This window comes from Nansenia antarctica, assembly GCF_963989245.1.
Source record: "Nansenia antarctica genome assembly, chromosome: 1".
Lineage (NCBI taxonomy): Eukaryota > Metazoa > Chordata > Actinopteri > Argentiniformes > Microstomatidae > Nansenia > Nansenia antarctica.
In genome coordinates this window covers 48,067,986-48,092,988 of record NC_137674.1, presented here as the reverse complement: position 1 = coordinate 48,092,988, position 25,003 = coordinate 48,067,986, and the positions used below count along the sequence as shown (strand labels likewise).

General features: G+C 46.3%; 2 protein-coding genes across 2 annotated transcripts; one reads left to right on the top strand and one right to left on the bottom strand.

Moving 5' to 3' along the window:
• The first annotated feature begins 61 nt into the window (after nucleotides 1-61).
• sec23a (Sec23 homolog A, coat complex II component) lies at nucleotides 62-23,707 on the top strand. The gene is made up of 20 exons (XM_080549110.1): nucleotides 62-119; nucleotides 1,235-1,477; nucleotides 1,763-1,820; nucleotides 2,200-2,286; nucleotides 2,534-2,770; nucleotides 3,528-3,607; nucleotides 3,830-3,974; nucleotides 4,354-4,512; nucleotides 5,161-5,276; nucleotides 5,619-5,742; nucleotides 6,230-6,310; nucleotides 6,504-6,593; nucleotides 12,305-12,411; nucleotides 14,036-14,189; nucleotides 15,001-15,078; nucleotides 15,420-15,581; nucleotides 17,038-17,124; nucleotides 17,767-17,922; nucleotides 18,073-18,138; nucleotides 21,668-23,707. The coding sequence occupies exons 2-20, from the start codon at nucleotides 1,257-1,259 to the stop codon at nucleotides 21,755-21,757; spliced, it is 2,298 nt and encodes a 765-aa protein (XP_080405236.1). The 5' UTR covers nucleotides 62-119; nucleotides 1,235-1,256; the 3' UTR covers nucleotides 21,758-23,707.
• Nucleotides 7,904-10,490, bottom strand: LOC308172300 (adenosine receptor A3; the record flags this gene model as incomplete). The annotated part of the gene is made up of 3 exons (XM_080547203.1): nucleotides 7,904-8,210; nucleotides 9,250-9,403; nucleotides 9,797-10,490. 3 exons carry the CDS (start codon nucleotides 10,488-10,490, stop codon nucleotides 7,904-7,906), a joined length of 1,155 nt encoding a protein of 384 aa, XP_080403329.1.
• Nucleotides 23,708-25,003: the final 1,296 nt, after the last annotated feature.

Genomic DNA, 25,003 nt, shown 5'->3' with positions numbered 1-25,003 from the left:
GACCCGCCTCTTGACGTGGCAGTCCGCAGCAGCCATGTTGTTTGCTACGTTGTCAGACGCGGGGCGCTGTTCACTGACACTGGTACCAGCGGTGTGGACACAGGCTGTAAGTGGACCAGGTAAATATGTCACATATGCTGTTATTTACTGTGGCTTCTGAATAACAATTATGTTTGTGATACGTGGACTTCACAGTTGATACTTCTTTTTGAATGGAGTAGTTAATAACTGACACGTTTACTTTGACCGTTAGCAGACGAGAGCATTAGACACTGCATCTGCATCTGCTAGTGGGGTTAGCTAGCAGTAGGCTAGCTAGCTAGCTGAAAGCAAGAGTTCATTGAAGAACTTGTGCACTTTTGGGGTAACAAAACAGGCCAGCTCATGTAATTAGAAGAAGCGCTGATGTTGATTTAATACTCCTACCTTATTATTGGCCACCAGTTGTTTATGATGACATTTAAACCAGCTAGCTTTGATCATCAGACACAGCATCAGTTGTCATTCAAGCCTGTTGATTAATCGATTGTCGGTGTCAGCCACCCCAGTAGACTGTTGTCTGACTCTTATCACTGTCACAATACTATCTTCAACTGCGTCATACTATCAGCCTAAACCATAGATCTGGGATAGTCTAGCAGCCTAGTGGACACTTATCTAGTTTTACATTTAATAAGAGTTTGCCTATAAGTTACGTACCGGAAATTAGTAATTAGTTACGTACCAGAAAGTATGACCTCTCTAGTTATAGGCCATAAAGTCGTACTAAACCATATGATGGACTTCAACTGAAGATGGTATCCAGTGATGCAGTCAGTACTACCGGGGTGGACTGAACTTGCCAATAACAGGATCAGAGACGTGCTATTTAGGTTGCATCATGTTTGGCTACTGTATAAATAAATAGCTTGCACATTTATTGATATGACACACACTGTTGGTAAGCATATGAGTGGATGCTCAAAGTCCAAAAGGGTATCTCTCTATTAAATAGGCAAATAAAAACAACCTTATGCAATTGTATGTGGTCAACAGATGTGCTGTTCTAATTGCTTTGACATGCGTCATACTCTAGTCAAGAGTCCAGATATGCTGAAATATCAAGTGTAGCCTAACATTGATGCTACAATGGACGGTTACCCCTTTCACTCCACAGAGTCATAGCCTACTTCAGGAAATAATCCAGATTAATCTAACTCTGATCCCTGACCCCCCCCCCCCCCCTCTCTGACAGTCTGTAGTTTTCAGAGGGTGCCATGGCGACCTTCCCAGAGTTCATCGCACAGAATGAGGAGCGTGATGGGGTGCGTTTCAGCTGGAACGTCTGGCCCTCCAGCCGCCTGGAGGCCACCCGTATGGTGGTCCCCGTGGCCTCTCTCTTCACCCCCCTGAAGGAGAGGCCTGACCTGCCCCCCATCCAGTATGAACCTGTGCTCTGCAGCAGGGCCACCTGCCGCGCCGTGCTCAACCCCATGTGGTACGTTGCATGAATTGAATGTTCCTGAGATCCTTAGAATGTATTTACGATTTTGGGGTATTTTTTATTGTTCATTTACTACCATACTTTGAGTTAATTACCTATGATGAAATACAATGAACTTCTCTATCTGGATGTTGAACTTTGTTTGGTTATAGTGTAATCATTGTAATCATTAGCTTCCATGTCGACACTGACGGTCTTTTTCAGTTGTAGAGGATTCATGGTTGTAGAACGTGTGGTCAGATCTGTGCTTACTGTCCTCTCTGCTCCTCTGCCATCTAGCCAGGTGGATTACAGAGCCAAACTGTGGGCCTGCAACTTCTGTTACCAGAGAAACCAGGTCAGTTCAGATGACGTCTGATGGCGTAATGCTTCCTGACGCAAGTGTTGGGTTCAGAGTGGTGTCACTGATGTTATCGGTATATTCCGATCAAATGAAACTTTATTTATACACCACATTTGATATATGGATGCAACATTATGTGCTTTACAGGAATATTAATAAAAACCGTTAAAGGACGGTGAGACAAAATATAAGGGGATAATAAGTATAAAAGTAATAAAAAACAGTAAAAGCAGAGAACAAGTTAGGACTGTAGAGACTAATGCATGGTAAATAAAGGCTCAAATATAATGAAAAATAATTTTACAATAATTATTATATATATATATACTAGTTCTTCAATATCATCATTGATTATGTTCTTTTGCTCCTTTAGTTTCCACCCACCTATGCTGGTATATCAGAGGTTAACCAGCCTGCTGAGCTACTGCCACAGTTCTCCACCATTGAATATGTGGTCCAGGTAATGTCTCTCTTTGATGATGGAATGGATTAGATTTCTCATAACAGTGGTTTCATTTTAATTCATAGAAATTGGAATTAGTCGTTTGTTAACTGTGTGAGAATCTAATGACTATATGAACAGCACAATTACACCACCACTCAGTATAATCTTACCTAGCATTAGTTCTGACACCTTTGAGCCAAGACACGTATTGATGCCTATATATCCCTGTAAATTCGAGTGTGCTCCTGGCCTGTCTCCACAGAGAGGTCCCCAGATGCCCCTGGTCTTCCTGTACGTGGTGGACACCTGTATGGAGGACGAAGACCTGCAGGCTTTAAAGGAGTCTCTCCAGATGTCCCTGTCTCTACTGCCCCCTACTGCCCTGGTGGGCCTCATCACCTTCGGGCGCATGATCCAGGTCCACGAGCTGGGCTGTGAGGGCATCTCTAAGAGCTACGTCTTCAGAGGCACCAAGGACCTCAACGCCAAGCAACTGCAGGTAATATCACACCTCCCTGGCGGTCACACCTGCACCAAAAATATAATCTAGAATGGAATTACCCGTAGTCCCCAAAGTGTAACTCCCTCGGTAAATTAAATCAAGCACACGAGCTGCGAAAGTACAGTAACTGCAAGAAAAACCTTGCATACTTCGTTCACCCAGATCTGCTGGTAATGACACTGAAGTTCGTTATTTGCATCAACTTTTGAGTTTCTCTGAGGAGTGTCACGCATCTCCTATTACTGATGCATTTACATTACATTTACATTTTTGGCATTTAGCAGAGGCCTTTATCCGTATATTTTTACAACATATACATTGCTAAGTAAATGAATCATCTATCCACCAGTCATAGCAGGAAAAAGTAATCTATGCTCAGGCCTGGGGCCATTGAAAGCCATGCTAGAATGTTTTATTATGACACTGGGAAAACAGTACAGGGGGGTGGTAGATTAGGTGTAGCCTGAAGAGAGAGATGGGTCTTCAGTCTACGGCGGAAAATGAGGAGTGATTCTGAAGTTCTGACAGCAGTGGGAAGCTTGTTCCACCAGAACGGAGCCGGTATAGTGATGAGACATGACCGACACCATCATAGATCATAGATCGTTGCGTACTGTGATTGGTTAGCCATGGATATGCTGGTTTGACCTTCGCCGAGCCATAAATGCTAGAAAGCGACCCAACGTTTTTGCCGAGTGCCGATATGTCGTCACATATTAAAAAGCACATAACAGCCTTTGTCGTCCGTCTGCAGGAGATGCTGGGGCTGACCAAACCCACAGCAGCACAGGCAGGGCGGGGACCACAAGCTCCTCAGGCTCCCCTCTCTAACAGGTAAACCACACTCCCTTGAAAGGTTCTGAAGTATTCCTCTTAGGAGTTTGGACTCACAGGACGCCCGGGTTGTGTTCAAGAGGGCAGATAGAATTGTCTTGTATAGAGCTGACTCTCCCTATTCCATACGACTAGAAAAGCACTTTATGCCTGTAACGTTGAACACTCTGTGGGGTGGTAGCCAGGACAACATGCTTGATTATGGTCTGTCCGGCCTCCTAGGTTCCTCCAGCCGGTGCAGAAGATAGACATGAACCTGACAGATCTGCTGGGGGAGATGCAGAGAGACCCCTGGCCCGTCACCCAGGGCAAGAGACCCCTCCGGTCCCTAGGAGCGGCCCTGTCCATCGCTGTCGGCCTGCTGGAGGTAAGACCTCCTCACTCACCGTCACTATAGCGTCCTGAGGGAGTAGTTATCAGTTAGAAGATGTCCACATGTTTCTCATAGAAGTATCTCTATGAATGTTGTGGTGTATAAAACAGCGCAATGGAAATTGGCTGTTTCTTGAAAGTGTTTAAATATCATTGTTTTTTGTGATTAGCCAGTGTGCTGTGTGTTCCGACCCTATTGTAATGATTTCTATTTCTTCAGCGGGATTAGTTATACATATAAACCTCTTAACCTAGGGAAATAGGTCAGGAGGATTACGTGCTGTTGTTGCATTGCATACTCATCTTAATAAAAAAGGTTTTCTCATTTCCCTAACCCTAACCCTCTCCCTCTCTCCTCCAACCACCTCCCCCAGTGTACGTTCCCTAACACGGGGGCTCGTATCCTGACCTTCATCGGCGGCCCCGCCACCCAGGGACCAGGTATGGTGGTAGGGGACGAGCTGAAGACACCCATCCGCTCCTGGCACGACATTGAGAAGGACAACGCAAAGTACATGAAGAAGGCCACCAAGGTTAGTTCTGATTCATGTACTACAACAGGGTATCCGCGGTGTCTTGAAAAGTATTAAAAGTTGATAAATCAATTTTGGGAAAATCAAGACCCTTAATAAGTTAATTAAAAAGTCTTATCAGGATTTTATGAGGTTTTGAATTTTTGGGGTATTTTTCTGAATTAGACTCTGTCCAAAGAGTTTGAGTCCTATTTTTTATTTTTTTTTGAAAGTTCGTGAATTTATTAGTTTTATTAAAAAACAAAGATGAACCGGAAATTCTGTTGTATGATAGTGGTCTAGTCTATTGCAAACTAAAACTGTTTAGTATTGACAAGGTCTTTAAAAAGTCTTAGAAAGGTATTGAAATTAACCTCAAGATTCCTGTATATACCCTGTACAAAGACCCCATCAAACGCTGTTTCCCTCATCAATGTTTCCCACCTCTACCAGCCATCTGAGCTTTTACTGGACTGTTGTCACTGTACATTGTACCCTATAGTCATATTTTACGTTCAGCTGAGATTGGATTTTTCCTGATAACAATTATAAATATAATTATCTATTTATGGCTCCATTAATGGAGAAAAAAAAAATCAATTATAATAATAATACCTCAGACTTATGTAGTGCTTTTCTAAGACCCAAAGACGGTTTCATGTGTTTCAGCATTACGAAACATTGGCCAACCGTGCCTCCACCAACGGCCACATCATAGACATCTACGCCTGCGCCCTGGACCAGACCGGCCTGCTGGAGATGAAGTGCTGCTCCAACCACACCGGGTAGGTCTCACCTAACCACCCACACCTAACCACCCACACCTAACCACCCACACATCACTGAAGGTAGGCCTCTCACCTAACCACCCACACGTAACCACCCACACATCACTGAAGGTAGGCCTCTCACCTAACCACCCACACGTAACCACCCACACATCACTGAAGGTAGGCCTCTCACCTAACCACCCACACCTAACCACCCACACATCACTGAAGGTAGGCCTCTCACCTAACCCACCACACCTAACCCACCACACCTAACCCACCACACCTAACCCACCACACCTAACCCACCACACCTAGGCATATGACTCACCATGCTAAACATGTTTGTGTTCACAGAGGCTACATGGTGATGGCCGACTCCTTCAACACGTCTCTGTTCAAACAGACCTTCCAGAGGGTCTTCAACAAGGACGTGCAGGGATCCTTCAAGATGGCCTTCGCCGGCACGCTAGAGATAAAGGTACTGTCGGCCTGCTAGTTGTGTCTCGTGCCTCATCGATAGGGTCGGCTGGTGGAGGTAGAAATGAGAGGACGGGCTCTTTGTAATGCATGGAATGGAATTAGGAATGGTTGAAAGCATGTGTTACATACCATTCCTATTTCCATTTCATTCCCTTCTGTAGATGCTCTTCTGAAACGTTGTTAAAGTTCCCATAGCGTTTTTGATTCATGATTCATATCCGGGTTCTCCCTCTCCCCAGGACTTATGAACAGCCTGGCGCTTGATTGGATGATCAAATCCCGACTCATGTTTATTCATGTCAAAATGTGCCACAGAAATACATCTAAAACGCTGAAATCCACAAAGATTGTTACTAAATATCTAGTTTAATTTGCAATGTTGTAAACGGGAATGTTTACATAGAGGCGCCGAAAAGTTCACAGCGCCACTGGTACGTTATTTTGGGGGGAGTAGCTGTCGTCATGTCTGTTCTTGTTCGTTTCAGACCTCCAGAGAGATCAAGGTGTCCGGAGCCATCGGGCCGTGTGTGTCATTAAACGCCAAAGGACCTTGTGTATCAGAGAACGTACGTTTATTTCTCATACACAGACCACTCACCAACACTTTCACTTGCAGATGTACAGTAATCCTTTGAATGTGTACAGCTAACATACGGGTACTTGAACCATTTTATGTCGTAAAGCCATAATGACTTTCATTCGTCTGTACTATCTACTGTAGGACAGTTCTGATCCTCTTATTGTGTGTTTCTCCGACAGGAGATTGGAACAGGAGGCACCTGTCAATGGAAGATCTGTGGGCTGGACCATAACACTACTCTGGCCGTGTACTTTGAAGTGGTCAACCAGGTATGCATGTTTACCCCCCCCTCCTCGCTGAACTCTAAACTCACAGACCTAGTGACTCAATATGCCATGGTGTCAATAACATCCCTGGACCTTTCTGGAATGATGCTGACGTTTGGACCTGGGATTTTAGTCCTGACATTGACAGCGTTGTGTTGAAATGAGGAATTTTCCGTCAGAGGGGGGCGAAGAGCGTTGGATAATCACGGTAGCAGGTCAAAGTGGTTCCGTACGGAGGTGACCTGAGGTTTAGATGACGGCTGCATCCCGTTTCTCCACCCTTCTCCTGAACCGTAGAGGAACATGGAGGTAGAAATTGGAGGACGGGCTCATTGTAATGCATGGAACGGAATGAGATAAACAGTTGAGTTTGATACCGTTCCTCATTTCATTCCATGCATTACAATGAGTCTGTATGGATTGAAATGGGAAGGCATTGTAAGTGCTGTTGCTAAATGTATGTGGGAAGTACATACTTTGAGGAGGGTGGATAATTGGGGAAACAGCATCAGACTCCCGGCGACGAAGACAGCCAGCAGAGGGCAGACTGCTCCACTGCACTTCTCTCTATAGCTGCATCACTATGCCACCAGATGGTGAGCTTGTGTATGTAAGGGCTGATGAACGACCAGAGGTGTGCACTGAATAGGGAAATAACCCACGACACGGAGGTGTCAAATTAGTCTCCAGGCGCTGCCGCAAAGTCATCTGAGAAATCGTAGTAGGTTCTACTTCAGTTGAAGATATTGTGAAATGATCTAGATAAATAAAATAAAAATGATTGACAGAACGTTGCTCCAAGGTGTATTCATCAGGGGAGGCTGGTGGAGGTAGAAATCGGAGGACAGGCTCATTGTAATGCACGTATTTGATACCATTCCTACAATGAGCCCAACCTCCAATTTCTACCTCCACCAGCCTCCCCTGTTATTCATGTAGCAGGAGGAAGAACACATTGTGCTGTTTTTAGAAAGGAAGTCAGATTGTGTACAGTGACGTTTGAATATATTGAGTTTAGATCTGTACAGTTTCCATTGCGACATCTTATTTCAAACAAGAGAGGGTTCATACATATAGACAGACTGAGTGACAGAACACAAGTTTGGATTTGTCAAAACCTGTTTGGTTAGAGAACAACATGACAGATCAAATCCCTGGCTTCCTCCTCTTGTCATAGCCAGTGGAACCGAAAATGTCACAACAGTATCCACTGTTCAAAGACAGTTCGATGCCTCTGTCAGCGCAGTAGAGAGGCGCGGAGTACATTTCCATAAACAGTAAAGAAGTGTCAACATGGTTCCTCCAGTGAAGTTTCAAGTCCCATCGTGAGCCTGGTCTGTCGTTGAGCCCAGCGGATGAGAGTGGTGACTGGGTGTAGTGGTGTCTCTTGTCCCCTCTGCCATGGACTGACCCCGCCAGGGGCCTCCCAGGATCTGAGGGGGGGACTCTGGCCTGGAGGAGACCGAGGAGGACTCTGGCCTGGAGGAGACGGAGGAGGACTTACTGCTCACCTCCTCCAGTTGGACGGACATGCTCTGGGGGTGGGACGTCTTACCAGACTGCTGAAACAGCAGCTGGCGGATCTTATTCAGGCTTCTCCTCAGAGCAGCTCTGTACCTCCTGGGAGGGAGGGAGGGAGGGAGTGATGGATAGAGGCGGGAGGGAAGAGGGAGATTGAGAGAGGGGGGGAAGGGAGAATGAAAGAGAGGGAGGGAAGGGAAGGGTAGGGAGATTGAAAGAGTGGGAGGGAAGGGTAGGGAGATTGAAAGAGTGGGAGGGAAGGGAAGGGTAGGGAGATTGAAAGGGAGGGAGACGCAGAGGGAGATGGATGGAGGACGGGAGACAGCGAAATTAAGAGAGAGAGAGAGAGAGAGAGAGAGAGAGAGAGAGAGAGCGGGAGGGGGGAGAGACATGGAGAGAAAATAAGATCCACGGCTGCAGCCACACTAAGCATCTCAGACCCTCCCCACTTCAACTGTAATTCAGAAACGCTCTCTCCACACCACTCCACCTGTCTCTGGGCTCCACTAGACACTGACAGCTTTGCACCCATCTTATCTATCTAATGAACCGCTAAGATGACTGTGAACATGCTCTTCTTTACAGCTACACCCTGAGGACAAGATGCAGGGCAGAGGAGAGGAAACTTGGATCAGCCAGGTCAGATATACTAGGTCAGGTAGCTACAGATGAGCATAGTTCCTGAGATATGGAGAAAAGTCATCCTAGATCAGGTGTCAGACATGGAGGAGAAGAGATTATTTTAGATTATTTCTTCAATATTGGAGAAATTTACGTTTGAAGGGGTGTTTCTGTTTCAAATGGGTTTTATTGTCGAGCAAAGATAAATGCAATGTTTGTAGGTATGCTCCACGACTGCTTTGTAGGTATGCTCCATTTTGTACATTGTGTACAGTGAACGAATGGGTGTTTCTGTGCCGCTCTGCGTCTACGGACTGTCTACAGGGCATCTTAAGACGTCGTGAATAGGTGTGTTCCTGGGGAGGCTGGATGATGTCGAAATCGAAGGACAGGCTCAGTTTAATGCATGGGAACCACCATGCATTAAGGATGATACCATTCCCTTATTCCAAGGAGCCCATCCTACGATGTCTACCTCCACCAGCCTCCCCTGATGTGTGTTCTACCACCGCCTTACGTCTGAGTCATGGTGTTGATCCAGGGGTTGAGACTGGAGGTGAAGAGGACCAGCCAGGTGGCCACAGCGGAGGCCGCCCCGGGGGCCTCGTGGCCGGCGAACGTCTCGTAGAAACACGTAGTGATGTAGGGCAGCCAGCACACCAGCAGACACACTGAGAGGAGAGGAGAGAACGGGAGGTTCTCTTTTACTTGTTACAGAGTTTGTAGAGATGAAACTTTCATACGTGAACTGACAGGATCTAGTGGGTAGATTTGTTTTGCTATTATCACCCACCATGTAATGTGTCGTTTATCAAGAAAGATTCAAGAAGATGGAATTTCATTACAATGTGAAATTACGATGAGCAACGTGCAGAAATATATTGAGTTTGTAATGTCATTTTCAATTGTCACATGAGCAGTATAGGAATTCTGTCTACTCAGAAATCACAGTACTACATCTCGAAAGGGTTCACACCCTTATTTAGTTTGAAATGAATGACAGAAGCAACTCAACAGTGTTGTTGGAAAGCTCTCGAAAAGTATGGAGAAACAAGGATACTCGCCTGAGGTGGCCACCATGACTACGGAGCTCCTGAAGTAGTTGTTAGCGGGCACGTAGAAACAGTGCTGGTCGTTACAAACAAACGTTCCCCTCCGCACCTGCTTCAGGGCAATGTAGACGATGTAACCATACAGCGAGCACATGATCAGTATGGGCACGATGATCCCCACCACAATGAACAGCACTCCGAAGCCCCAGTTCTTGGGCCGGAAGCAGGGAGCACAGAGGAACTTGTTGCTGTTGTAGGCGTAGCTACCGAACCCCAGCAGAGGCAGGGCGGCATTGACCAGGCAGTAGAGCCAGACCAGAACCAGGACCGCCCTGGTCCGCCTGGCCGTGCAGATGGCCGCGTAGTTCAGGGCAAAGCAGATCTCGGTGAACTTGTCGACGGTGGCCCAGGTCAAGGAGTGGATGGAGGCCAGCTGGAGCAGGAGGAAGAGGAAGGCGCTGCCCTGGCAGAGAGCCCCGTCGCTGGTGTAGCCCTCGGGGCGGAACAGGCTGTTGTGGACTCCGAAGGGGATGACGGAGAGGCCCAGAGCCAAGTCGCTCACGCAGAAGCTCAGGGTCAGACCCCAGGTCTCGGTCTGCAGGTCCTTGTTGAGGAAGACCACCAGCATCAGCATCAGGTTACCGCACACAGAGCACGCGCTGGAGAGGACCATCAGAGCTGCATAGATCACAGCCACAGTCTGCATGCTGGTGGAGCGCCGACGAGTCCTCCTCTGAGCCCTGAGTTGGTGGACTCCTGCCTCAGGCCATCAGGGTCTCCTTCAGTTGACTCAACGTGGCAAAACAAATATTTTCACTGTGTTCTTATCAGACCAATTCTGTTCGGTTCGGTTCCGTCCCCGTAAAACGAGAAGGCTTGTCTTTGTGCGTCGCGCCTATTCTGTCGGAAACGTCGTCCTGCTTAAAAACGTCGATCGTCCTTAAAAAAAAAAAAGAGAGAGATTCTCCACCTCTGAGGAAACCTCCAGGTCGAAAGCACAGGTGCAGGTGTATAAGGTGCAGCAAGGCAGAGGAGATCAAGCTGAGAGAGAGTGACGTGAGTTTGCGTAGGAGGGGCTGCGTGCCCGCTGCGTTGGAAGGCTCCAGGGAGGCCGTTGCTGTGGTGGATGTGTCCGTCTCCTGCTGAGCCCTGCTAGGGGAGGAGGCTCTAACACACTCTCATAGCCTCACCTCTCCAACACACCTCTTTAAACCCAGCTCTGTCGTAACAAGACGCTCCAATACACTCCAGTACACGCACCATTCACTCTGTAGAGAGAGACTCCCAGCACACCTCCCAGACACCCCTCTAACGACAGCTCAGTGGAGAGGAAGACTCAGCCGCTCCTCTCAGCCTGAGTTCATTCCCATCCTCCCAACAATACACCGTCCCTGAGGTAATGGCCCTGCCCCTCTCAAGCAACACCACTATGAGAACCCAAATATTCGCCTTCACCCTAATGGTGCGCTAGAGATACGCAGGCAAACACCAGTCCAGGAAGAGGTATGTGGATGAATTACGCAGCCTCGCCAGAGGTGGTAGCGAAGCTGTGTGGGACGGACACGCCACCTAGACAGAAACCGTAGTGAAGCCGCGTGGATGGACGCGCCACCTCGTGAGAGGGTTGTACCGCAGCCAGCAGAGCTGCTTGTGTAAACACAGGCCTTGAGATCCAATATCCTCTTCTGTGGTCTCCCGATAGTGCCCGGGCCTACCTAATGAGCCGTGTGGCTGTGGCGTGTCGGAGGGGGTAATTGGTGAGAGGCCCGTCTCTAATTAGCCCTAAGCTCCTACGATCATTATTAACGGCCCTTCTGCTTTAATAAGCCTCTCTCTCTCCCTCCTCTTACTCGCCAATTATTTTTGGTTATGAACGTTGTTTTCCGTGAGGCTGAAGTTCATGTGTGCGTTCATATTACCGAGGTAAAAGATTTGTGAATATTTTGAATATAAGTTCACGGCAGCCCCGTGTTTATTGTGTTCAAACAGATAACGGGGTCGTAAAGGTTTATGGTTACTGCGGGTGTACCTAACCATGGGACTGGGGTATTATTGTTTTTAGTTGTTTACCCTCTCCAACTGCTCTACCTGTTTCTGACTGCTGTACCTGTTTCTGACTGCTGTACCTGTTTCTGACTGCTACACCTGTTTGTGACTGCTGTACCTGTTTCTGACTGCTACACCTGTTTGTGACTGCTCCACCTGTTTGTAACTGCTATACCTGTTTGTAACGGCTATACCTGTGTCTGACTGCTTCACCTGTTTGTGACTGCTATACCTGTTTGTGACTGCTATACCTGTTTCTGACTGCTCCACCTGTTTCTGACTGCTATACCTGTTTCTGACTGCTCCACCTGTTTGTGACTGCTCCACCTGTTTGTAACTGCTACACCTGTTTCTGACTGACTGCAATACCTGTTTGTGACTGCTCCACCTGTTTGTGACTGCAATACTTGTTTGTGACTGCTCCACCTGTTTGTGACTGCTACACCTGTTTCACCCGTCTGTGTCTCTGTGCAGCACAACGCTCCCATCCCCCAGGGCGGCCGAGGGTCGGTCCAGTTCGTCACCCAGTACCAGCACTCCACTGGACAGAGACGCATCAGAGTCACCACTGTCAACAGGAAGTAAGTCCTCCCCTCTCACACACACACACACACACACACACACACGCATGGATACATTCACACACTCTCGTGCGCACACAGACGCATACTCTCGCATGCTGTGTCTCGTGCACGCACGCATGGATACACACTCTCGTACACACACACACACACACACACACACACACCTGTACCTCATTTCCCATACATTACACGTAGGCTTTCAGCAACAGAAAGAAACACATTCATCTGGATTCATTCACCTTATTTTAGAAAAAAAAGGAGAAGAGAAACATTCACTAATGTAGCGTCTTATTCAATTCCATGAAATGTCCTTGTTGATTTTACCTACTGAGTACCTGCAAGTTCACCTTGTTTCCATAGCAATGTGTGTGAGAGAGAGAGGGAGAGAGAGAGAGAGAGAGAGAGAGAGAGAGAGAGAGAGAGAGAGAGAGAGAGAGAGCGAGAGAGAGAGAGAGAGAGAGAGAGAGCGATGGCAGAGACAGAGACAGAGAGATGGCAGTGACAGAGACTGACTGTGTGTCTGCATGGCCTTATGTGTCAAACATGTGTATTTATACTAAACTGTGTATTTGAGTCATTCTGACAGCGCTGTGACATTGATACCCTGCTCTAGACGCTTTATGATAAATGTTGTCCTTGTAAAGATGCTAGGCTTTATGGTAATAATCATAGTTTATATGGTAATGTGCCTTTGTTTGTTCTACCTTATGAGACCCATGTTTAAACATCGTGTGACCATGTGCAGAGGAAATTTGTATAGATAAGCAGAGTGATTGTAAAGTGTCTCAGTGTATTATTATTATTATTATTATTATTATTATTATTATTATTATTATTATTATTATTATTATTATTATTATTATTATTATTAAGGGTTTAGTTGACCTGCTCTTCCATGAGAATCGCTCAGTCTATTTGAAGAGCAAAGGGCTTTTCCATGACAAATGTAGCCAAACAGCCAAAGTGGTCTTAATGTCGCTAGCTACCATTACTGTTAGAAGTTTGTCGTGCAACGCGTAGTCTGTATTAGTAGTTGACTGTCGCACTAGCCGTAAATGCTGGGATCCTTGGAGCAACCCTACCCTATATTAATACCTACCCTACCCTATATTAAATAAACCTCACTTGCCTGTTGATATGAAATATACAACTGGTTCAACAAACTAATTTGGGTTTTGGTAAATGGTAAAATGGGGCGGCTGTGGCTCAGGAGGTAGAGCCGGCGTCTTCATGATCACATGGTCGGCGGTTAGATCCCTGCCTGGCGATATGCCTTGGGCAAGACACTGAACCCCAAATTGCTCCCAATGAGCGGGCCGGCGCGTTGCACGGTAGCTTGCCACCATTGGTGTGTGAATGGGTGAATGAGAGGCCATTGTAAAGAGATTTGAAATAAGGCGCTATATAAGTGCAGTCCATTTACCAAATGTTTGAAATGTTATGTAATTCTTGTGCATGTATACAACTCAGATCATGTTTGTCCCCTCATAATAAATGTCTCTCACTCTCTCTCTGTCGCTCCACCCTTCTCCTTCACTCTCCATTTCTTACCCTGTCTCTCTTCATCCTCCACCTCTCCCCTGTCTCTCTTCATCCTCCACCCCCCCCCCCCCCCCCTCAGTTGGGCCGATGCGGCGACCCAGATCCCGACCATCGCTGCATCGTTTGACCAGGAGGCGGCGGCCATCTTGATGGCCAGGCTGGCGGTGTACCGCGCTGAGACGGAGGAGGGGCCTGACGTTCTGCGCTGGCTCGACAGACAACTGATACGCCTGGTAAGACTGACAGAAAGCTGACACACCTGGTCAGACTGAGACAACTGACACGCCTGGTCAGACTGAGACAACTGACACGCCTGGTCAGACTGAGACAACTGACACGCCTGGTAAGACTGACAGACAACTGACACGCCTGGTCAGACTGAGACAACTGACACCTGGTCAGACTGAGACAACTGACACACCTGGTCAGACTGAGACAACTGACACGCCTGGTCAGACTGAGACAGCTGACACACCTGGTCAGATTGAGACAACTGACACGCCTGGTCAGACTGAGACAACTGACACACCTGGTCAGACTGAGACAACTGACACACCTGGTCAGACTGACAGACAACTGACACTCCTGGTCAGACTGAGACAACTGACCCATACCTCCTGATGACAGGCAGACTCACCACCGACCAGCAGCACAGACAGACAGACAGACAGACAGACCAATACCTCTTGATGTGAGGCAGACTCACCGTCACCACCGACCAGCACCACAGACAGACAGACAGACAGTAGAGGAGGTCAGGAGGTGTCCCAGGGGAGGAGGGCTGGTAGAGTAGTCCGTTAGCAGGTGTTCCATCTTCCTCCTCGTTACCACCCCCCTACATGTGCTGTGGGCCCGGGACCCCCACCTGGCCCGGGACCCCCCACCTGGCCCCCTCTGCTGTGTCAGGCCTGTTCTCAAGCCTAGTGGGGCTTAAATCAAAGTAGCGGCTTATTCTCACCGGCAGCAGGGTTTCAAAGTGGACCTGCGATTACATTTACCACACGACGTTTTGAAATGACATGATTTTTATCTCCTCTCTCCCAGTGTCAGAAGTTTGGAGATTACCATAAAGACGATCCCAACTCGTTCCGCTTCTCGGAAACCTTCTCGCTGTACCCCCAGGTAAGGTAACCCCCCCCCCCCCCCCCCCTGCTGTGCATGCTATTGGATATTTAGAACAACAACGCTAAATACCGACTTATTCATGAAGCTCATCTAAATACCTAATTATTCATAAAGCTGGTCTAAATACCGACTTACCAAGCTGATTTGTATTTCTCTCCTTATTCAGAGAGATGGAGAGTAAACGGGGAGATGCAGTGTGCTTTATGTTCTCAATAACAACGCTGGAGGGTTTTGGCACCGTGAGATCACAGCTTTAATCTGTGTGTGTGTCTGTGTGTGTGTGTGTGTGTGTGGGTGTGGGTGTGGGTGTCTGTGTCTGTGTGTGTTCTTGGTTCCAGTTCATGTTCCACCTGAGGAGGTCTCCCTTCCTGCAGGTGTTCAACAACAGCCCAGACGAGAGCTCCTACTACAGGCACCAGTTCATGAGGCAGGACCTGACCCAATCCCTCATCATGATCCAGCCCATCCTCTACGCTTACTCCTTCAACGGACCCCCGGAGGTGAGACCACACACACACACACACACACACACACACGCACACGCACACAGACACACATACACACACACAGACACACACAGACACAGACACACACAGACACACACAGACACACACAGACTTACACAGACTCACACAGACACACAGACACACACAGACTCACAGACAAGAGTCCTGTCTGTCTGTCTGAAACTCACTGTTGCAGTTCACTTCATGGGATAATCAGAGAAGAGCTTTTCATTTGACCTTTCCTACCATATCTCTCTCTCTCTCTCTCTCTCTCTCTCTCTCTCTCTCTTTTATTTAAAAACCAAATACGACATCTAAAGTCTGGAACGATTATATTTCAAAACAAGGCTTCCCTTTAACTCCCCGAGGGCTACGACTATTACCAAGTCTATCGCTGGGTTTATTTGCAAGGACCTTCACCTGTACAGTGTTGTGGAAAACAAAGGTGATGTCTGCTGTCCTTTAAAAAAAATAGAATGAAAATAAAACTGTTGTGTTCCCAGTCCCGCCTCCTCCCTATAGACCCAGATGTTTCCCAGTGAACCCTGTAACCCTGCATCTGCTGTCATGGTTGTTACCAGGAGACTGAGAGCTTCAGGTGTTTAGTTTGTAGATGAGTGGATCTTAATGTTTCCACCGGGCTTGCTTCTGTACTAGCTGGTCAACATTGAGAGAGTGGTTGTGTGTGTGTGTGTGTGTGTGTGTGTGTGTGTGTGTGTGTGTGTGTGTGTGTGTGGTGTGTGTGGTGTGTGTGGTGTGTGTGTGTTGTGTGTGGTGTGTGTGGTGTGTGTGGTGTGTCTGTGTGTCTGTGTCAGCTAGCTGGTCAACATTGAGAGAGTGGTTGTGTGTGTGTGTGTGTGTGTGTGTGTGTGTGTGTGTGCGCGCGCGCACATGCGTGGCCTGTAAAACAAACACACAAAAAAGGATGACATTTTTTTTCCATGATGTATTTTTGCAATAATAAACATAGCCTGCCCAAGCTAAATCAAGACCTGCTGACGCATTTCAATGAAAACAAATTCTATTTTCGACCCAGGTCTGCTAATTACCTGAGACGTGTGAGTCTGTAGAACACCTGCCTAAATCCAGGTGTTCCCATTGGTGTCAGGGATTAAAGTCTTATCTATTAAATCTGCTTCTATAATCTGCTCTAATTGGTAGATAGTGTTATTGATTAGAGCAGAGACAGAAGGAGGCCTTCCTCTAGTTTTAGAGGTCACTAACATTCTTTTGTCTCCTCCAGACTGTGAGGGATCTAGAAGCCACCCTGCTGTCGTCTGTCTCTCCTCCTAGCTTAGTTAGATACCACCGCCCCTCAATGACTGATCTCCTCTGTCCCTTCTCTCCTCCTAGCCTTAGTTACTGCATAGCAGGGGGTTCACATCGAAACATGACTGATCTCTATTCTTCTTCTTCTCCTTCCCCCCTCTCCTTTCCCCCTCTCCTCTAGCCCGTACTGCTGGACAGCAGCAGCATCCTGCCGGATCGTATCCTCCTCATGGACACGTTCTTCCAGATCCTCATCTACCACGGAGAGGTACGGAGACATCATATAGAACACACATCTATCACACATCTATCATACATCTATCATACACCTCACCTCACCCCCCACCACCACACACCTCTCCTAAATGTCTCTGTCTGTCACCTCACCTCACCTCACCCCCCACCCCCACAGAGGCATTTCTGTCTCTGGAGAGATGGTTATGGTCACACTCGGCTGATTCTTATTTCCTAGCACATTTCCGAGACCAGGATATGATTGGTCCTTACGTGACCACTAGTGAATAGAGCCGCGGCATGTAGGTCAGTACTCCTGCAGCCTGAACGCGGACACAATATCAATACCAGGCCTGTTAGAGGGAGAGGGGCTCTCCTGGAGCAATCTCCTGAGAGGAGGAGTGATGAAGACATACTCTGGCCCCTATTGATGTTTTCTATAACCTCCAAAGCCCCGCATCAGCAAACAATCACAACCAATATATGCCCCCCCGTCTCAGAGCAGTGGGTTCTTTTCTCTTTAACTCAGATCTGATGCTGTTTTTCTCTCCATGTCACACCCCCCACCCCCACCCACCATTCTTCCCCCTTCCTTCTCCTGTTTTCCTATTTCACGGTCTCTCTACCCATTTGTCGATGTACTACTGCCTATTTTGTCGTCCCCCCCCCCCTCCAGACGGTGTCTCAGTGGCGTAAAGCAGGCTACCAGGAGATGCCGGAGTACGAGAACTTCCGCCACCTGCTGCAGGCTCCGGTGGACGACGCCCAGGAGATCCTCCACAGCCGCTTCCCCATGCCCCGATACATAGACACAGAGCACGGAGGCAGCCAGGTACACACACACACACACACACACGCACACACACACACACTGTGATGCAGTGTTTGTGTTTATGTCAACTCTATTGAGGGGGAAGTCTCCCCATGGGACTATTGATTAGGCTGTGGTATTGATTGATTGTGGCTGGTCTTGTTTTCCCAGGCTCGCTTCCTTCTCTCCAAAGTCAACCCCTCACAAACCCACAACAACATGTACGCCTGGGGACAGGTAAGACCCCTCAACACGTCACACGTCTCCCTATTCTCAGGGAACGCACCCAATAAGGTGTTCCTATACTACCATTTAAAGGGGCAATCTGGGATTCAAACAACAACAAAGCGGCCTCTTTATTCTTTCAGAATAAACGGTTTGAGATTGTTATATTAATACTCCAAACATGTATGTAACAAGCCCAGGTTAGGTTTTTAAGGATCATCGTTTAGCCAACACTGACAAGCAGTCTTTGAGGTGTGCGCGTGCACCGGTGAGCCTGTAGGACCATACTGGAGTCTCTGCAGTGTTGACTGTGACGGTCAGGGCTTAATGCTTTAATAAAAGTCATTATGTGGCCAGAGAGAAAGAGAGTGAGGGGCCTGGTCACGCTTGGTTGTCAAGGCTTAATGCTCCTGGCTGCTTATTACAGTAGAGGGCACTAAGGGATTATTTACATTTAGTACCGGTATATGCACACGCACGCACACACACACACACACACACACACATATGTACATACACCAGAGACACGCGTTAATCTACTCCTATTATTGACTAATTGTTGCATCGCTAGACTATGTTTCTATTAATTTGATATGGATACAGGTTGTGTCGTAGTGTAATTATTTTTTTTGTAATCAATTATTTATTGCAAAACAGTACACATGAAAAACTTTATTACACCAAACAAAATAAGTGTCTGTCCTGATTCTTTTTTCCCCCCCTTATCTTACCCCCCCCCCCCGCCCCCCCACTATAAACACATGAGTAACCCCCCCCCATGGCGATAACATCCCTTCCACCCACCCACCCCCCCCACCCCATAGTTCTTCATTACACTATATTTGGTATATCATAAAATCATAATAATACAACAATTACAGGTTACATTCACATACAACACAGCCTACAAACACAGTCACTCCATCAACTCTTTTATCCTATGTATTGCAGAGGTCCATGTTTGAATTGTCCTTTCTTTAGCTCCATGTATTCTGGCTATAGATTGTTCCATGTATAGTATGTCCAGGAAAGACAGCAGCCATTGTTTACACGTAAGAGTATGTGGAGGGTTCCATCGTAATGCATCGTAACATCTTTTTGGCTGCGGTAAGACCAGCAAATAAAACACGAAACATGGAAGCTGACAGATCCAATGATGAAGTATCATTCAAAATCAATAATCTCGGACAACAAGGTATATGGATCCCCAATAGATTAGATAAAGTAGAAGATATTAGTTTCCAAAATGCCGCCACCCCAGGACATTCCCAGTACATGTGTAAAAAGGAGCCCACATGACCGAGTGAACACAGATCACAAATTGAGGAGGGTATGATTTTCATGAGGTGGCGTCTTCTCGGAGTGAGGTATAGCCTGTGTAAGAAGTTAAAGTGAATAAGCTTATGATTAGGATTTTTAGATGTGATATCCAGATTGTCCCAAACAGTCATCCAATCAATTTCCCCATCAGAAAAATCAAGGTCTCTCTCCCATACCTGGTGAACAGCAAGAGGTTTACAGGAAGCTTCTAGTAAACAAATGTATAATTTAGAGACTAAACCCCTTGTCTGTACTCCCACATCTAACATCGTGTGAAGCTCATGGGTATATAGAGATTGTCCCCAGGGAACACCATATGCACGCATGGAAGATCTAAGTTGCAGGTAAAAAAAAAGAAAAAATTAGAACCCTGGTAAATTGTAGGTCATACGCAGATCATTAAACATTCTAAGACCCTCATCATTAGAAATGTCAGAAAGAACATGTATACCTTTATCACTCCATTGGGGATATGAAAAGGGAACTTTTCCGGTTAGAAGAGCGAAATTGTGGAAGATAGGAGTATGGGTGTGCCACTTTAACTGAGAGTGAGTAGCCTTCTCTACAGCCAGCCATACTGATAAAAGAGAGGACATTATAGGGCCCAGCTTAGATTTGGATTGTTTAGTAGATAGGCCTGAGTACACTAAGTCCTGTAAGCGGTGAGGGGAAGCCACATTTTCCTCTATTGCTCGCCATGAAACCGATGCATTACAATCTAACCAGGTTGATAAAGGGCGCAGCACATACGCCCAAAAATACATTTTAAAATTGGGGACAGCTAGACCTCCCTCCTGTCTGCTGCGCTGTAGAGTGGATAGAGTGGAGGGCGCTTGCCTTTACATTTTGATATAAGACTATGGATCTTGTCCCAGTAACCCTTGGGAGGTGAGATTGGCAACATTGGAATAAAAATGTACCCTGGGAAGAACATCCATTTTGACAATGGAGACACGTGCTTGTAGGGAGTGTGGATGAAGTGACCATCTATTCATGTCTGCCTCCACTCTGCTTAAGATGCCTTGGAAGTTTTTGGTTACAACTGAATACAGAGAGGGAAAGATATCTACCCCAAGGTATTTAAAAGACTTAACGACTGGAATGTGAGATGGTAGGGTAGATGGATCAAGAGAAGTACTGAGAGACATTAATGAAGACTTGGACCAATTGATCTTGTAGCCTGACAGAGTGCCAAACTCTTCAAAAGTGTCCAACACTCTGGGAATGGATGCTGGAGCCTTATCCATATATAACAGAATATCGTCGGCGAATAATGAAATGTGGTGTGATGTATTACAAAACTTGATAGAGGAGATAAGAGATTGTTGCCGAATCTTTTGAGCTAATGGCTCGAGTGAGAGACAGAATAGGATTGGCGAGAGCGGACATCCCTGCCTAGAGCCCCTTGACATTTTAAAAGAAGGTGAAATGATATTTCCTGTAGTGACCATAGCTGAGGGGTTTGAATACAAAACTTTGATCAATTTAGTGAAGTCTGAACCTAAGCCAAATTTGTCTAGTACCATCCACAGATAGTCCCATTCCAGCCTGTCAAAAGCTTTTCAGCGTCTAATGATAGGACTGCACATGGAGACTTAATATCCTGTATAGAGGACTTAAGTGGAGTACATGGAGCAATCTACGAATATTGTCAGCAGCTTGGCGAGTTTTTATGAAGCCTGTTTGGTCATGATGAACGAGTTTGGTCATATGCACATCAAGTCTAGAGGCCAGCACCTTGGCATAAATCTTTACATCGGCATTCAAGATTGATAATGCTCTGTAGCTGCTACAGAGGGTGGGGTCCTTGTTAGGTTTTAGAGGGAGAGATAGAATGGCAGAGTTGGCGTCCCTATTGAAACACCCTTTTCGTAGTGTAATTATTGATGATTATTTTCATGTGGAATATTCAACAATTACCACCTTTGGTCAAAGAACAAATAACATAATTAAACTTTAAACTTGTATTATGTTAATACCAAGCAAATGGTTATTTCCTCATTTTCATTTGAAACATTAACCCCCCCCCCTCTCTCTCTCTCTCTCTCTCTCTCTCTCTCTCTCTCTCTCTCTCTCTCTCTCTCTCTCTCTCTCTCTCTCTCTCTCTCTCTCTCTCTCTCTCTCTCTCTCTCTCTCTCTCTCTCTCTCTCTCTCTCTCTCTCTCTCTCTCTCTCTCTCTCTCTCTCTCTCTCTCTCTCTCTCTCTCTCTCTCTCTCTCCAGGAGTCAGGTGCTCCCATCCTGACGGATGACGTCAGTCTGCAGGTGTTTATGGACCACCTGAAGAAGTTAGCAGTCTCCAGTGCTGCCTGAGTCGCCGTAGTAACCAACCAACAACTCACCCCGACATCCCAGTTCTATGGAATAATCAATTCCATCCAATCAACAGTCATCTTACTTCAGGGGTGGTCAATCGTTTCCTTAGAGGGTGGGGGGTCCAGGCTTTCCTTCAAACCAAAATCATCACAAAAGCCATATAACAAACCGAATTCCACTTATTTAAAGTCTTGATTTATAGAGGACTGTGTTTAGTTGATTAGTTGAAACAGCTGTGTGTTACTGCTGGCTTGGAACGAATGCCTGGACCGAAACTGTCCCTCTGCGTACTAGACTCCACTGTTCTAGTCAGACCATACATACATACATACATACATACATACATACATACATACATACATACATACACACATAAATGGGAAAGTCAACAACAACCAAAACTGTGTTTTACCAAAGTCCACACTAGCATACCTCTTAGTACTTATCACTATTCATATTCTGCTTCATTCTATGTAGTATGATAGTGTGGATGTTGGAACATAGCCTCTCTCCCTCCTCCTCCTCCTTTTTTTATTGAAAACCAAGAGCTTTGTACAGGACAGTGTCTCTGTACGGAGTATGACCTGCAGTCTAACCTTTGTACCACCTGGTCAGTGGTCCATGATTGTCATGTGAGAAGAAAAGGAAAATAAATCTCCTATAAACTGTTGGCTAACTGTTAGCCTGGCTCCAGACCCTAACCCCAACCCTAACTGTTAGCCTGGCTCCAGACCCTAACCCTAACCCGTATGGGCTTCAGCTGACTCCTATGACATCATTAGCAGGTGTCGGACATGTTTGGCATGACAGCGATTGAGGAGTTGGCTGAAACACACACACCCACATCAGGAGGCAAGCTAGAGAAAAGTCTAGTCCGGAACCATTTCAGTCTGATATCGGTTATTCATGTCCGTGTTCTCTTCCCCATTACACACTACACTACAGGGGAGGCTGGTGGAGGTAGAAATCGGAGGACGGCTCATTGTAATGAATGGAATGAGGAATCGTGTCAGACGCGCGTTTTGGTACCATTCCTTATTCCATTCCATGCATTACCGTGAGCCCCTTTTCCTCCACCAGTCTCCACGGCTACACTACCAAAGCATCCATCTAGGCTGTGGATAGCATTAATGTGATGTTCCAACAGCAATAAGTCCTGTCTATCTATCTAACAACACAGGAGTTTTATTTTATTATCTTCCCCCCTCCATCTGTGTGTTTCTATTTAAAAACAACGTGTATCCTGTATCAAACAGAGTGTATCCTGTATCAAACAGAGAAATGTATATTCTATATCAGCCAGCGCTAGCTGAGTTAGCTGCCGCAGGCTCCCCGAGAACCAGTGGGTGTCTGGGACACATCTGAGAATCCCATGCAGCTGAATCTAATTAGAACTAAGTGTGTCTCTGCTCCTCTCCCCAAGCGCATGGAGGAGAATAATAGGGTTATTTTCAAACCTTTTAGTGTGTGTGCTGCTTGATCCTGTCTAATTTATGTTGGTTATTTTACTGAACACATTGTGGTACGAACATTCTAGTTAACATTACAACAGAACAGTGCAGTACTTTCATGTACCTACTTCTGCAAATCTTCTAATAAAGTTTTCAATCAATCAATCAATCAAAGACAGCCCCGACTACCACGCTCCACCGGAACATTCTAGTACACACACGCGGGGCGGAATCCTGACTCGAGATCCCTGTGCATAACTATGACGTTTGTGTACATCTTGCATTGATATCAATCGGACATTCGCTCGTTTATGGGAGCCTGTGCGTTGACCTGGAGTTAGGATTCCACCCAGAGTGCAGTGGGAGTGACACTCCTCCACTGTCACGACTTGCACGCTGCCTGGCTGAGGCTGTGGGAACGCTGCCTTCTATCTGACATCTCTGCCTTGTTACTAACAGTGTTATTTCTCATATTTCTAATAAAAAGATCTTCCTGTGAGAACCGGTTGTCAGTGTTATTTGATAGGCCTACTGTCTTGTGTTCATTTCACACTGTCTTAAGCCCTGTTCTCACAGAGACATGTCTCAGTCATTTACCAGGGTTGTAGTCTGTGTAAACTGACTTGTAGGAGGGCGTACCGCTACACTTTAACCTGTGGCAGGTCCTAGTCATGGTCCCGGGGGGGGGGTTAGCTCATGGTAATACAAGGCCTGTGGAAACAGACGGGGGTCTGACAAAAGAAAGTACCGGACCTCTTTTGAGGGATTTTACTGTTATCTCTATGGAATAGGCTATATAGTTAGCATATTATTGACGTGTGTTACTGTAGCTTCTATATTTCATGGTGTATTATGAAGGGGTATTTTTATCAGAAGTGCATTGGTAGTAGATTGTCAGAACTAATTGCAACTGTCCATAATTAGTGTCAAATTAGATAAAGTACTTCATATCATACATCATATCATTAGGAGTTATACTTAGTTTCGAAATACTCACATCAATGATTGCTTGTTCCTTGCAGGCTGTCTGAGGGTGTAATTAGATTTCACATTTAACGACAATACACTCTCCCCAGCTTGAAAGGTAGTTGGAGAGAGCATTTTGTACTGTATAATGGCCAGTAATTGAGGTATAATGTTTGGCCTAATGATAGGAGAAATAGAACAAGAGAAAAGAAGGCTGGAGAGGACAAACAGAGAGAGAGAGAGAGAGAGAGAGAGAGAGAGAGAGAGAGAGAGAGAGAGAGAGCGTGAGTCACTGTAGAACCCTAGTCATGGAGACATGGAGTCATTCACTGAGGTCACCACCGGAGCGCAGCAGATCTCAGTAAAAACCATCAGGGGAGGCTGGTGGAGGTAGAAATCGGAGGACAGACTCATTTTAATGCACAGAATGGAATAAGCAGTGGTAGGAAACACGTGGCCATGCATTACAATGAGCCCATCCTCCGATTTGTACCTTGACCAACCTCCCCTAATCTTCCCGTAGGTGATTGATTGATTGATTGATTGATTGAAAACCTTTATTGTCCCCAATGGGGAAATGTTGTTGTCAAACAGCTCAGTTAGGGCAGAAAACATTCAATACAGAAAACAGAAAACGTTCACAGTGTGAGCTTTCATTGTTCTGCGACTCAATTGGACATTAGCTGCATCAGCTATTGTACTGAAGCTTTTCATCGCAGCAGACCTTAAAGTATTTATTGCTCCTCAATAGTCAGTCAGAAATATGACTCACAACCCAGAATGACTTACTGTTTATGTTGAGTTGACACCTTTTTCTATCTGAAAT